At 51.0% G+C, this 15,284-nt stretch overlaps 1 protein-coding gene across 5 annotated transcripts in view; it reads right to left on the bottom strand.

Annotated features, from left to right (window-relative positions):
* The window catches only part of UBR4 (ubiquitin protein ligase E3 component n-recognin 4), a 141,967-nt gene that overhangs the window by 58,494 nt on the left and 68,189 nt on the right, over positions 1-15,284 (bottom strand). For 4 of the 5 annotated variants that reach the window (XM_081923331.1, XM_081923334.1, XM_081923333.1 and 1 more), the window contains 10 exons: positions 14,739-14,860; positions 13,205-13,316; positions 11,572-11,702; positions 10,330-10,507; positions 9,186-9,290; positions 8,558-8,695; positions 6,559-6,733; positions 5,368-5,464; positions 3,791-3,898; positions 1,879-1,995 (listed from right to left, as the gene is read on the bottom strand). In XM_081923331.1, the coding sequence (XP_081779457.1) occupies positions 1,879-1,995; positions 3,791-3,898; positions 5,368-5,464; positions 6,559-6,733; positions 8,558-8,695; positions 9,186-9,290; positions 10,330-10,507; positions 11,572-11,702; positions 13,205-13,316; positions 14,739-14,860 (1,283 nt within the window). The remainder of the gene's footprint in view (positions 1-1,878; positions 1,996-3,790; positions 3,899-5,367; positions 5,465-6,558; positions 6,734-8,557; positions 8,696-9,185; positions 9,291-10,329; positions 10,508-11,571; positions 11,703-13,204; positions 13,317-14,738; positions 14,861-15,284) is intronic. The other variant, XM_081923332.1, reaches the window with a different exon arrangement.

Genomic DNA, 15,284 nt, shown 5'->3' with positions numbered 1-15,284 from the left:
GGGTTTTTTTCCTTTTTCAAAATATAGTCCAGCCCACCACATGGTCTGAGGGACGGTGGACCGGCCCCCTGCTGAAAAAGGTTGCTGACCCCTGGTGTAGACCATCCTGGGCTGCATCGATCAAGGGCCTGACTCTATACAAAGCAGCTCCCTAGCTATCTTAGGAACCTAGGAAGCTGCCTTTATACTGAAGGCATGCCTTCACTGACTGGCAGTAGCTCTCCAGGTTTCTCTGCTAGCCCTACCTTGGGATGCCGAGGCTTGAACGTGGGACCTTCTGCATGCAAGGCAGATGCTCCATCACTGAGCTACAGCCCTTTCCAAAAGAGGGTTCGGATCACAGATAGCTTCCCAACAGGGGTATCGTTCCTGGTAGATCCCGGTTTCTTCTCAAGTGAGGGTGATCCCAAGGAATGCATCGCAACCCTAATGAGGTTCCCCTCCGGAACTTGCTGGACTACAACTCCCAGAAGCCCCAGCAGCCAGCATGGCCAATGGTCAGGGATGACGGGAACCCAGCAATGTCTAGGAAGGGCACCACATTGGCTACCCCTGGGTCTTAGTTGACCACCCTTTCCTCACAAGCGCCATAGCTCAGAGCAGTGTGAAGTGAAAAAGAGTTGGGCAGAAAGTAGTATCTTTGTTAAAAACAGCAACAATAGAGTAACTTGTAGGGCAGAAACAATGGAAACTAGGACAAAGTAAATGTTGGAGGATCCAGAAAATTGTTAGAGAGCAGATGGTTGCCAGTACAGAGATACGTCTGCTTGAGAAGACTCATTTCAGCAGGCTTAGGATGGGGGCTTAGGATCGCTCGAATGGAAGCAGGTCAGGAGACACCTGGGGCTTCCTTTCATAGCTGCTGAGGACTTGACAGCTAGATTTCAAGTTTCGGTGGTGTGATGTATTGATATCATTTCTTAAAGAAAGCATCAACTGATGATGTGTTTATGGAGAGGGGCGGGGGGGGGCTTTTGAACAAGTGCTTAGCAAAAGGGACGGGGGGGGGGGGAGGAGAGGACACAAAAAAAGGCAATCAGTTCTTAAGTCTAATCTCCCCTCGACACACATGCCAGAGGGCAATGAGCTGAGGATTAGGAGGAGGAGCGAGATACTTCTCAGACACACACACACACAATTTCTTTTTTAAAAAAGAAGTTGGAATTCCGATCCATTTCTCTGGAATCTGGCCAGTTGTGGGAGGAAGGTAAAGGCCTTGACGAGGAGAGTTTTAGCCTCCCGTATGCAGAAGGGAAATCTCTTGCACCCGTGTCCTTAAACAGCAAACTTCTGCAGTAAATAGATATATATATATAGCCCACCTCTTTTTGTTGGGTCAGATGAACCACAGGCAAAACAAGGACCGGCAAAAACGCAAGTGTAAATAAAACCATTACAGAAACTCTGGTAAAATCCAAACAAACCCCACAGCTCATAAGCTCATTAAAATCCGACGCACTTCGGTCTCCGTTTTTAACCTCTGCGCTTTTGTTATTAATCTTCTTCCCTCTGCCTGCACGCTTGCCGGCTCTCCCCCCACCAAGCCCCCCCAGCTTTCCCCCCTCTTTTTCAGAAAAAAGGAAAAAAGCCTTATTACTGCACCTTTTAACAACAAAACAGGGATGGAATCCTCTTAGCGACTTTGAAACGTTGGTGCTGCAACATCTCTGCTCCCCTATAATCACATCTGCAAATCCCTGTCCCCCCCATCACCACTTTTAACCACTTCTTTGCTAACTGGGGTTTCAAGGGCAAAAGGGAGCTGCTCTCCGGAGGTGGTCCGGCCGTTCTATCAGCCACACGCAGACATTCTCCCTCTACCAACCACATGTAACGAAGTCTTTTGCAAGACCAGAACTGCGGAAGGGATTTTGGTACCTCGCAAATGGAAGATTTGGACCCTGACTTCGTTCGCGACATGAAGACGCTCAGCAGCCGCATGATCACCAGGTGGACTTCGTTCAGGGCAGTGCGCTCGTTTTTCTTGGAGACGTCCTGGGAAGGGAGAAGGTGAGAGGAACTGGTTGCCTCTGAAACTGCACAGGAGTAGACCTCAAGCCCACCCCATCCAGCCCAAATCTCAAGAACTACAGGGTGAAATAAAACAGATTACGCAGAAAGCCTCAAATTGCCCCACAATTTGGGGCAAAGAGCATCTGCTTTGCAGGCAGAATGTGCCAGGTTCAATGCCCGGCAGCGTGTCCAGGTAGGGTTGGGAATGCCTCCTGCCCGGAACCCTGGAGGGCTGCTGCCGGTCAGTGTAGACCATACTGAGCTGCATGAGCCAACGTTCTGACTCAGTATAAGGCAGCTTGCTATGTGACATCCCTCCATAGCGCGTATCTCAGGGCGCTACCAGAGATTCCAAGCAAACAGCCATCAGTTTGGGGGTGGCCAACTTGGTCCAAAGGCTGACTGTCCCATACACATTATTATCTATTATTCTTATTATTTCTTTAATTTCTATACCCGAATGTCTCACATAAAATATAAGGGTGGTTCACATAAAATATCAGGGCGGTTCACATCCTGCCTTGTGTCCACAACACGCACACCTCCACTGCAAGGAGGCCCACTTGATGCTGCCCTTCTCTGGTGGTAGCCCATGCAGTCAGTGGCCTGAAATGGTTTCACTGGTGGAGGGGCTACTGTGCGGCTCAGAAAGAGGTGACCGTCTTACATCAATGGGTTTTTTGGGGGTGGGGAGGAAGTGGGGGGGGGGAGTCTTCAAATAAATCCCCGTTTTATGGCTTATGTGTGTGGTACGGAAGCTGTACTACCCAGGACAGGATGGGGTTGTGCAGAGTTGTTAAGGCAGCTGAGAGCATTGTTGGCTGCCCACTCTCCACCTTAGAGCAGATTTATGCCACAAGGTGCCATAGGAAGGCACTGGACATAGTAAAAGATCCATCGCATGCTGGTCACTGTCTCTTCGAGCTCCTGCCGTCGGGACGGAGATACAGGACGATGAAGACAATCTAATCTTCCATGCTGTATTATACGGTATTGTTTTAATTAGTGTTTTTATAGTTGTTTTGATTTTGTGTGGAGTGCCCTACCTGGGTGGATGGAGCAGCCAAGTAATTTCGGTGTCCCCGAGAGGGGGCAATGACAAGATAGATAGATAGATAGATAGATAGATAGATAGATAGATAGATAGATAGATATAGATAGATAGATAGATAGATGATAGATAGATAGATTGTTGCAAAGCAGAAGATCTCCCAGTAGTTAGGCACCCTGCCCCATGGGCCAAAACCAGCTGGCCTCCAACCACCCAAAGAAGCCAGGCATGGGCGACTCAGGTTGTCAAGCCTGCTTTGTGCTGTGTTTTAAAAAGCTTCAAGGGAAGGGAGGAGATGGCTGGGTGGGAGGTTGCTTGGCAACCCCCCCCCCCCCAAAAAATCACATTGCCATAATACTCTGCTTGGGACTGCCTGCCGATGAGAGTGGTGCTGCTACATTCCCTGCTCAGCTGCTGGGAGGGAAGACCAGTCCCACTTTATACAAGCCTTCACACCTCCTGATATTGTGGACTTCCACTTCCATCAGCTGTGAAGAACAATACAAAAACTCACTACTGGTAAGATAATAGGGCAGCAAAAAAACACACAGGCAGCCTAAGGCGATTGCAGCTGTGTTCAAAGAAAGGCTCATGGGGGCAATAGCCTGATTCCTAAAGCATCTGTTTTCCTGCCTTAACCAGAAGAAGTAGTAGTAATCCAATATGCCTTCCCTCCTGGCCAAAAGGAAATCAGGAGGGGGAGGAGAGCAACTCAGCTCCCTGTACCTTTTTATCCATGCACAGTTCTGCGATGAGCTGGGCGAGAAGGTTATCCAGGGCACCCTTGTCCTTCTCGTCGTCGCCGTCCAGGTCTGTCGTAAGCATCAGGATCACCTGGGCACACAGAAGCTCATAAGGCACAAAGAAGGGGGACCTCAAAGGCATCCGGGACAGAGGTTCTTCCGCTATTAACATTCCTTGGGAGTACACGAACTGGGTATCCACGCTGGATACCCAGACCTCAGACAGACAGCGATGCTGCCAGCTCGCAGCTGTGGTTTGTCCCCTACCCCACCCTCTGCAAATCCTTTCTCTCCCTTCCTGGAGCTAACCATAGTGCAGCGTGGCATCTAACACTAGCTGTGTAGTGAGCGACAAACCAGCGTTTACAAATGGGGTTGGAACAAACCACAGTTTCAAAATGGCTGTTAATGATGTAATTCATTTGTACTTTCCATTTCAAACAACATGGTAAAGCAACTCCGGCAGCCAGCTGTAACCAGAGAAAACTACAGTATCCCTAAGGAAGCACTGTTATACAGTGGTACCTCTAGATACGAACAGGATCCGTTCCGGAGCCCCGTTCGCATCTAGAACCGAACGTAACTAGTGACGGCACATCTGCGCACGCACGCGCCGCTTTTCACCGCTTCTGCACATGACATCATTTTGGGCGTCTGCGCATTCTGGGCGTCTGCACATGCACAAGCGGCGAAACCTGGAAGTATCACACTCTGTTACTTCAGGGTTGCCACGGAACGCAACTCGAACACGCTCAACTCGAAGCGTATTCAACCCAAGGTATGACTGTATTTTATTAATGGGGGCAGCCCCTTCTGGCCCCTGGCAGATGATGGGACAGTCCACGTTCTAGGCCAGGGGTACTCAGTTCCGGGAAAGCTTCTAAGGGACACATGCTGGGCAGGGCCAGAGGGAAGAGTGCACAGAGCAATGACTATACAGTGGTGCCTCGTAAGACGAAATTAATCCGTTCCGTGAGGCTCTTCTTATAGCGGTTTTTTCGTCTTGCGAAGCAAGCCCATTGACAGCTTAGCGGATTAGCGCTATTAGCAGTTTAGCGGCTTTTAGCGATCAGCTGTTAAGCGGCTTATCAGCGGATCAGCTGATAAGCGGCTTAGCGGCTTAGGAAAAGGGGGGGAAGGGGGGAAACCGCAGGAACTCGCAAGACATTTTCGTCTTGCAAAGCAAGCCCATAGGGAAATTCGTTTTGCGAAGCACCTCCAAAACGGAAAACCCTTTCGTCTAGCGGGTTTTCCGTCTTGCGAGGCGTTCGTCTTGCGGGGCACCACTGTAATAGGCTAGGCTTCTGCATGCTCTCTACCCCTCTCTATCCTCCCATCCAGGCATCCAAGAGGCATGACTGAAGTCCAAAGACACATTTCCAGCCAGGCAAGCACATCCCGGGAGGGTTCAAGGCAGGGCCTCTGTGTCACCTCTAGAGAGATCCCAAGAGCAGACAGAGAGTCTTGGAGGGCCTGATGTTCCCCACCCAGGGAATATGGCAAAGATTCCTAAGCAATGACTCTCATCCAAACAGTGAGGGAGACTACTTTGTACATTACCTGCATGTAAGGGATGGCACGGACCCCGCCCACGTTCCTCAGCTGGGGAAGGGTCTGCAGCAGCCTCTCCAGCAGCATCAGGCGGACCATGTGCAGCCTGAACATCAGAGGGGGAGAGGAGAAGGCATTTGAGAGCAGCAGGTGTGGCAAAGCAATATCACACAGGCTTGTAGGCAACTCAGTTTTAACTCAAGGGTGGACCCAATCAAATGAAAGGACTCAAGTCACGTTCATTCATTTAAATCAGGGTTTCCCAAATGTGGGGCTCCAGCTGTTCTACAACTACAACTCCCATCATCCCTAGTTAGCAGGACCAGTGGTCAGGGATGATGGGAACTGTAGTCCATAAAACAGCTGGAGATCCAAGTGTGGGAAACCCTGATTTAAATCAGCCTGCTCCAAATAAGAGCAATGCGGTACGAGTGCAGTCTTCACATGCTGGCGAAGAGCCAAATGTAACACACACCCCCAAAAAAGCAGCAAACTAGTGAGAAACAAACCAGGGACTGGTTCATTGCCCACATCAACAACTTTTCCCAGAAAGGCGGTGGTGAGGAGGCTTAACAAAAGGGCAGCATCCTGAGCTGCCGCCACCACTTCCCACAAATCCTTGGGAGCCTCCCTGATTGGACACTGCAGTCTTGCAACGTTTATCCTGGAAACTCACTGGGACCACAAGTATTCCATTTCCCGCATAAAAATGGGAAGGAAGTATGGCTTTCCTGCATGTTAGGTGCTGCTGCAGCTGGGACGAAGGACGTCACTGTTGTGCTTTGGGACATGCCTTTCCCAACCTGACGGCCTCCTTATCAGCTCTATGGGCAGCACAGTCAACAACCATGGAAAATGGGTGGGCGTCACCAACCTCTAAAGGGCTGCTGAGCCAGTTTCCATCATTTGGGAGAGGGAGAGACCGTTTCCCAGTCTGACCAGCAGATGATCTGGTTCCCTGCTACACATACAAGACTTCACATCACTTGCAGCTTCTGAATCAACTCTCATTTGCATCTTACAACAGATTCTAGGTTAATGGTGGGTTCATCTGGCAGGGCTCTATTTAACGGCATGCGCTGCCGGGGGGGGGGGGGGGAGCGATGCCTCAAAATGTGGAGCAGGGTGAGGGCAGGGAGTCCCATTCCAGCCTCAGGGACCCAAGACTCCCCCATAAGCCAGAAAGGAGGGAGACCTTACCTGTTGCTGGCGTGGACGTCTCCTTCCGCCTCTCCTTCTCCTTCCCCTTCGGACCCTTCGCCCTCCTGCTGCCCGGTGGTTGTGCTGATGGCACCCGTGCTGGAGCTGACACTCCCTGGCCCAGCAGGGTGGCCCTCGGCGGTCGTGTCTCCGTAGGCGCTGCTGCGGCCGGACACTGGAAAGAGAGGAGCGGGGCAAGGGGGAGAGGAGTTAAGCAATCCCGGGACCCGGGACTGACACATTTGTTGGGGGGAGCAGCGCAGCTCAACAGCGAAGCGCCTTTTCTGCATGCAGAAGGGCCCAGGTTGAGTCCATGGCACCATCTCCAGGGAGGGCTGGAAAGGACTCCCTGCCTGGTACCCTGGGACTCAAGCTCTGACTTTGTACAATGTTCCAATTCAGCAAAAAGGGGTTGTACCCAACGACACAGAGAAAGTCTACTGAAAGCCTAAGTTAGTTGCGTCTGTTCACTTCAAAGGATCTGCTCTGCTTGGGGCTAATGTTGGGCACAGCCCATTGTTTCTTGCTTCCCGTCTGAACAGTGGCGTAGCGTGGGGGGTGCAGGGGGGGGGCGGCCGCACCGGGCGCAACATCTGGGGGGGCGCGTGCTCGCACTCGCAGCTCTCTGCCCCTACCTGGCTCACTCTCTCTCTCTCACTGCAGTGCTGGCTGTGCGAATTCGATCCGAGCCGCCGCGTCGCTGCCCATTGTGGAGGGGGTAGGTGCCAGGCGTGCGATGCGGAGAGAGAGCGAGGGACTATCTGGGGGAGGGACAGTGCAGCGGCCACCCAGCGCAGCGCTGAGCGCGGGAGAGAACCACACCAGACCAGACCAGGCAGCAGCAAGAAGAAGCTGGCAGCGGCGGCAGGTTAGGGGGCGCAAATTACTTGCCTTGCCCCGGGTTAGGGGGCGCAAATTACTTGCCTTGCCCTGGGTGCTGACAACCCACGCTACGCCACTGCGTCTGAAGGCTGGTGCACAAGAATATTACCAGATATGTACCAAAGCTTTTGCACGCAGGAAGAAAAAGCAACTGGAAACATTAGGGCAGAGTTAAAATCGGGGGGGGGCGGGGACCAAGATCCACCACCAGCAAATAACTGATGTGTTTTTTAAGAGATGCCTCAATGTTGTCCATGTTCATAGGAGGCTGAGAGAGGAGGCAGCTTCACAGTATAGGCACCACTGCAAGAAAAGGTCCTCCCCCTAGTGGCCACTGTCAGAACTTCCAGAGAAGTAGGGCTTCCTCCGCTGGGCAACAGGAAGAAAAGGGGCTCCTTGAGGGAGCCTACGCCCAAGCTGCTTAACAGCTTTACAGGTGAAACTCTGGCCAACCTGGTCCCCTGATGGGGCTGATGGGAGTTAAAGTGCAAAACATCTGAAGAGGGAACCAGGTTGGCCAAAGGCTGTTACAGGTTAATAGCTAAGCTTCAAAGCTGGCAGGTGGCTGGCAGCCAGTGCAACTCCTTTAAGAGGGTATGGTAGGTTGCCCCAGTGGCATTTTGGTTACAAGACGCTGGACTGGGTGGATCAATCCAGCAGAGCTGTTGCTTATTTATTTATGCCTCACCTGCCCTTCACCACAAGGTCCCAGAGCAGGTGACAACAGAGCATTCAATTTTTTCAAAAACGAAACAAAACACCTCTAGTTAAAAGTATTAGAATTCTAAAATGAAGTAAACACATTCAAAATGGGCCAGGAAAGCACTCCATCTAACATAGGGATTGCATCGGGGAATGGCCCCTAGCTCAGTGGAAGAGAATCTGCTTTGCATGCGGGTTCAATCCCCACTGGGATCTCCAGACAGGACTGAGAGAGGTGCCCTGCCCCAAACCCTGGAGGGCGGCTGCCAGTCAGTGCCGACAAAACTAAATGCAAGATGGAACAATGCTCTGACTCAGTGTTAAGAGAGCTTCCCGGGTTCCTATCTTTATTCCATCATATGCTGCCAGGTGGAGGGAGGGACAGGGCCCAAGCCAAGTTAATTGTGGGCATTACCACTGTGCTCTCCGGCCACCGAATCCACCGCGCTGCCGCCGCTCTCGGAGCCCACGCTGCCGCCGTGGTCAGCCGGGGAGGTCCGCAAGGTGGACCCGTCTGTTGCTGCCGTGCTGCCTTCGTCGTCAGAAGCTGGAGCTAAGAGAGTAAGGAGGGCTGTTACAAGTAAAAACACCGTCTTTGAGCAACTCCAACACAAAAGCTTGCGATAAGGATTTTTAAAGCTCTTAGCAGATTTCAAACATTATGGCTGCAGCATAATCAATTGGATTTTTTAAAACGGCTTTCAAAAAGTGGTCTTGATCAATCAATTAGCAGATTGTTGAGATATTTATTATTTTTGATACAAGCACATAGATACATGCGCAGGGGCTGTAACTCTGTGGCAAGGGCCTCTGCTGTGCAGGAAGAAGGTCAATCCCCGTTTATCAGGTACCAGGAAAGACCCACCTCTGCCAAAGACCCCAGGCGATTCCAGGCTAGATGGGAAGATGGTTTGACTTGATATAAGGCTGCTGCATGTCTATACCACCTCAGCTGCTAAAAGGCACATACAGAATTCCAAGTGATATTGCCTGCGCTCTGAAACAGGAGGTATCATTTGGGGTTTTACACTGTGAACAGTTACCTGATGCCGTCGTGTCCGAAAGCGTCCCAGCGTCGAGAGAGGAAGAGCTGGGGGCTTGGCCGGACAGCCCCAGGCTCTGCAGGCCAAGTGCACTGCTGCTGCTTCCTGTGCAAGGGAAGGTAGAAAAATGCCTCTGAAAAGGTGGAGATCCTCATCCCCAGAAAAGCAAACACCCAGAGATGTCCCTGCATTCACACAGCAAGTGAAAATGCTTTGGCCTCGAGGAAGAATGCTGCTCTCCCCAAACATCACCTCCAAATAACCCTTCATCAAGCAGCAAATTTAGAAGTGACTCGGTCCCTGCTCCTGCCAACCTAGCAGTTCGAAAGCACGTCAAAGTGCAAGTTGATAAATAGGGAAGGTAAACAGCATTTCCGTGCACTGCTCTGGTTCGCCAGAAGCGGCTTAGTCATACTGGCCACATGACCCGGAAGCTGTACGCCGGCTCCCTCGGCCAATAAAGTAAGATGAACGCTGCAACCCCAGAGTCAGTCACGACTGGACCTGATGGTCAGGGGTCCCTTTACTTTACCTAGGTTAATTAAATTTATAATTCTTCCCACAGATTAAAAAAAGGGGCTCCCAGCAATCCACAACTAAGTATAAAACAAATTTCAATATTAAAATTACAAAACCAGACTGGGAACATCCTAAGCCACATACAGTGGTACCTCAGGTTAAGAACTTAATTCGTTCCGGAGGTCCGTTCTTAACCTGTAACTGTTCTTAACCTGAAGCACCACTTTAGCTAATGGGGCCTCCTGCTGCCGCCGCGCCGCTGGAGCACGATTTCTGTTCTCATCCTGAAGCAAAGTTCTTAACCTGAGGTACTATTTCTGGGTTAGCGGAGTCTGTAACCTGAAGCATATGTAACCCAAGGTACCACTGTACATGAAAGCTTACAAAATCAGGCCAGTGGCCCACCTAGTCCAGCATCCTCCTCTCTCAGTGGCCAACCAGATGCCACAAAGGGAAACCAGCAAGCAGGACATGAGTACAAAAGCAGTGCTCTCCCCACTTCTAATTCCCAGCAACTGGTGTTCAGCGTTACTGCCTCTGACAGTGGAGCCAGAGCATAGCTTTATTGAACTGGGGGCAACCTGACCCTCTCCCTCCGTGCCGCCTCCCCGCAGGTGCTTCTCACCTTGCTGGTCTTGTTGCAGACTCAGGGCAATGGCAAGCTCCACCATCGTCTCATCGTCGGCATCTGGGGGGATGTCCAGCATGGGAGGAAACCCCTCGGCCCCAGCCAAGAGGGCTTCCAGAGGAGAGGGGTTGCCATTGTTCACGTTCTCTGCTGTCTCCAACACCATCGACTCGGACTAGGGGAGAAAGAGAAGTGGGGTTGATGCTATAGCACCCTCTGCCCAATGCACACTGCAAAGCAGCGCTGTAAAATAACCATCTGGTTAATTACTGTTGAAAATTCACATGAGATGCACAAAAAGAGTACCCAATGCTAGGCCTACTCACATCAGACTCACTGGAATTTATGGCCACATCAAACTTTTAATTTCCATCACGGGCTTAATTTGAATAGAGGTTAGCAGGATGCAACCCATTCTGAGCATGTCCTATGTTTAATCCTGCCTTCTGGAGCCAACGGGGAGTAAGTCTGCTCCAGCTTCTACATGAGAGCTGCCCTTCAGATATTTGTCTTCCGCATCTGGTATGCTGCCTCTGCACTTTGCTAGATAGACAGATAGATGCCAGGGCACCCAAAATGCCTCCAGAACCCAATTGTTGGGCAAGTACACACACATACACAAAAAAAATCTTACAAGGTACAGCCAGGACACATAGTTTTCCGTAAAAGGCCAGTGTTTTTTGCACAGAGTCTACTGGCTGTTTGGTGTCCACCCCACTTGTTAAACAATAAACCACAAACTTTTTAAGAAAACCAGAACAACAAAATGTCTGATGATATGCTCTCAAGTGGCCTGTTGAAATTCTAAAGCAGAGAGGGAGAAGGTAGGAGGTTCTACTGCAGGGACGAAAGCCATCTGTGGCCCTCCAGAGGCTGCTAGACTCCCATCTCCCTTAATCCCTGACCTTGAATTATACTGGCTGATGCTGGGAGTCCAACAACCCCTGGAGGGCCACAGGTTCTTGATCCCCAGCCTACACAGTTTTGATGCTGAGCCTAAAGAAGGGTCGATTTTTGGTGCTTCCCTGATGGACCACTGCCTCCTCCTACGATCCTTCTGGTCACATCAGTCTGGTCTAGGGGGTTGGCAAGGCAGTGCTCTCTAGATGTTGATGAGACTACGACTCCCATCCACCCCGAACAGCACAGCCAATGGTGTTGTCAATGATGGGAGCTGAAGTCCAGCATCACACTGCCTACCCACCAAGTCCCTTTTGGAAATGAAGCCATGAGACTCACCACCATCTCAAAGTCCCCGTGGTCCACCTCGCTTTGCTCCTGGCTCTCCTGCCGGATGTCTTCGCCATTCGGAATCCCAGAGCTCTGCATCTTATCCTCCGCATCGTCATCATCATAATCGTCTTTATCTCCTGGGGCAGAAGTGGTATTGTCGGCCACGTATATAATGCACATTGGCACAGGCACATAGAAATCCCACAATGCTTTGCTGCATTATGCTGCAGCCAGGATTGGAGGCCTTGGATGGGCAGTCGGGTCCCCCACCAAGTGAGCTGACACTCTTCATAGCCATGACCCCCACTGGGCGGTACAGTCTTATGCATGTCAGCCTCAGGCCGGGAGAGCAGAATGTAGCCCTCTGCATATGACATTTTCTACCTGCTGCCTTTTAAACACATTGGCCCCAAACCAATTAAAACTACAGTGGTGCCTCACAAGACGAAATTAATCCGTTCCGTGAGGCTCTTCGTATAGCGGTTTTTTCGTCTTGCGAAGCAAGCCCATTGACAGCTTAGCGGATTAGCGCTACAGCTGTCAAGCGGCTTCCAGCGATCAGCTGTTAAGCGGCTTATCAGCGGAACAGCTGATAAGCGGCTTAGCGGCTTAAGAAAAGGGCAAAAAAAGCAAAAAAAAACCCCGCGGGGGGGATGCAAGATTTTTTTTGTCTTGCGAAGCAACCCCATAGGGGAATTCGTTTTGCGAAGCGCCTCCAAAACGGAAAACCCTTTCGTCTAGCGGGTTTTTCGTCTTGCGAGGCGTTCGTCTTGCGGGGCACCACTGTATTTGTGACCAAGTAAGGGATGCGGGTGGCGCTCTGGGTTAAACCACAGAGCCTAGGACTTGCCAATCAGAAGGTCGGCGGTTCGAATCCCCGCGACCGGGTGAGCGCCCGTTGCTCAGTCCCTGCTCCTGCCAACCTAGCAGTTCGAAAGCATGCAGTGCAAGTAGATAAACAGGTATCTGACGGAAAGGTAAACTGCGTTTCCGTTTGCTGCTCTGGTTCGCCATGCTGGCCACATGACCCGGAAGCTGTACGCCAGCTCCCTCGGCCAGTAAAGCGAGATGAGCACAGCAACCCCAGAGTCGTCCGTGACTGAACCTAACGGTCAGGGGTCCCTTTACCCTTTACTATTGAAAGGCAATGGGATTCATCGGTCAACTAATTTGTAAAACTGGTTAACATGGGACCAAGACAACAAGATGCTTCATTGAACTCTGATAATATCCCCCTTGCTTGTCTGGATGGAGGGTTGAGAGGGGACTATGTGTGTTTAGAAGCTAGTCTACTGTACAACTGCATGATTTACATTTTTGCTTCAACCACTTTTGCATCTGGCCCTGCCCGCTACTGGCATGTGGCCCTCAGAAGGCTGCCTGGAACAGATTGTGGCCCTTGGGCATAAAAAGGTTCTCCACCTGTGAAATGGAATTTCAGGTGTAGGAAAGGAGGCACAAATTAGGAAGCTCCAATCCCAGCCACATGCTCCTCTGTAGGATGCACAGTTGCTCTCTTGGGATCTCGCCTAGTGACAAAATTCTGACATTCCGACTGCGGGTCAGCTTGCGGGGGGATTTTAAACTAGGGGAACTCCTCCAGCACAGCCGTGTTAGCCAAAAACCAAGTACTAGTTACCCATCGGGGTGTTGCTCCGAGGAGACGAGGGCAGTGTCACGTGTCTCCGCTTGTTCCTGGGCCTCAACACACGGATCAAAGCTTGCTTGCAGGAGAAGCTCACGGCCGGATCCTGGATGGCAAGCAAAGCAAAAGTCGGCCTGTGTCATTCACCTGCCATTGTTCCATGCAGTTGTTGAAACGGCATGGCATTGATGATCTCTGGCTAGGATCTTCCCCAGACCGGCTTCCAAAATTCTTTTGACTGGAGATGAAACCTGCTGCTTGATGTCCCCCGAAAAGCACCAGCCGTTAATAATAATTTGATTCATTATCCACCCTTCACCGTAAGGTCCCAGGGCAGGTCGCCAGCATTTAAAATACAACATTAAGAACAGCTTGATATGCTCTAGCCTGTGAGCTACGTCTACAAAGGAGTTATGTGGATATGTCCTCTCGATAGATAGAAAGAGCGGTCGCTCAGCGGCAGAGCAACTGCCTTGCATGCAAAAGGTCACAGGTTCAATCACCAGCATCTTCAGGTAGGGCTGGAAGAGACTCCTGCCTGGAAGCCAGGAGAGTTGCTGCCGGTCAGTGCGGGCAATACTAAGCTAGATGGGCCAATGGTCTGACTCAATATAAGGCAGCTTCATTTGCACCTGTTTAATTCTGCTCTTCATTTGCAACTACAAGGGCTACAATCTTGCTTCATTTTTAAGGACATTTCTGAGCACAATTCAAAGTGTTGGTGCTGACCTTGAAAGCCCTAAACGGTCTCGGTCCAGTATACCTGAAGGAACATCTCCACCCCTATCGTCCAGCCTGGACACTGAGGTCCAGAGCCGAGGGCCTTCTGGCGGTTCCCTCGCTGCGAGCAGCCAAGTTACAGGGAACCAGGCAGAGGGCCTTCTCGGCAGTGGCACCCGCCCTGTGGAACATCCTCCCACCTGATGTCAAAGAGAAAAACAACTACCAGACTTTTAGAAGACATCTGAAGGCAGCCCTGTTTAGGGAAGCTTTTAATGTTTGATGTATTACAGTATTTTAATATTTTTTTGGAAGCCACCCAGAGTGGCTGGGGAAGCCCAGCCAGATGGGGGGTATAAATAATATATTATTATTATCATTATCATTATTATTATGAAACGGAGGAAAACTTCCACATTCATCCAGGTAAGGAAGGGAGAGATACCCAGCCTGAAACCGCTGCCAGTCAGTACAGACAACACTAGGCTACATGGACAAAGGGCCTGACTCTGCATAAGGCCATTTCCTGCGTTCTTCTCTGGTGGTGGAGGTTCTCCTGATTCAGGTGAGAGGGGGAGAGACTGCTATGCGTCATCACACCGTTCCCCAAATCCCCAGACATGCAGATGATGAACAGCAGGTAGCGTATGAAAGGGCAGAAGGAGTCTTTCAAGCCCAGGGGTCTCCAGTCTCTCTGCAGAACGATGGAGCCTCAGAAGAGCCAGAGTGAACAGATTTGGCTGCACCCAGGCATCTCTCCCTTCCTCCCACCACCCTGCCCCCAAACCAAAGCGGCTCAGAGTTGTACCGGGCACAGCAACATCTGCATGTAGATTTTGGAGGCCGTGTTGATGCAGTCCAGCTCGCAGGTGCAATAGCCATGGATTATGTCCACAAGAGCGTTGACGGTGGCTTCCACGTGGGTCAAGCCTAAGGCGGGGAAAGAAAGGAGGAGGGATTTTGTTTTTGTTTTTAAGAATTCAACAATTGATGTGTTGAGGTGTTTTGCATCTTTTACATGTTTTGCCCACAGGAACAAGAGGGGAAAGGTGCTGCAGTCGCTGCTCTGATGGCACAAACCAGTTCCACCTGGTTAATAAAGCCCACAAAGGAAGTTACTAGCCTGCAGTTTTGTTCCGCTAGTCTGTTGGGGGCTAGCAGAGGAGGGATGGAGCGCTCAAGGCCTCCTTCAACAGCCCAGGGCATTTGTATGCTGGACCTGAAGCAAGTGAGGAAACTATGGCCCCCCGGACTTCTCCATCTGGCCCTTGGGCTTCTTCCCAAGGCCATGCCCACTCACTGGCCCCATTCCGCACCCTCTGCAAGTGCTTTTGCCTGGCTTGAACTGTGATCA

This window comes from Podarcis melisellensis, assembly GCF_964234715.1.
Source record: "Podarcis melisellensis genome assembly, chromosome: 8".
In the NCBI taxonomy this organism is placed as follows: domain Eukaryota; kingdom Metazoa; phylum Chordata; class Lepidosauria; order Squamata; family Lacertidae; genus Podarcis; species Podarcis melisellensis.
This window is presented reverse-complemented; position numbering and strand designations above follow the sequence as displayed.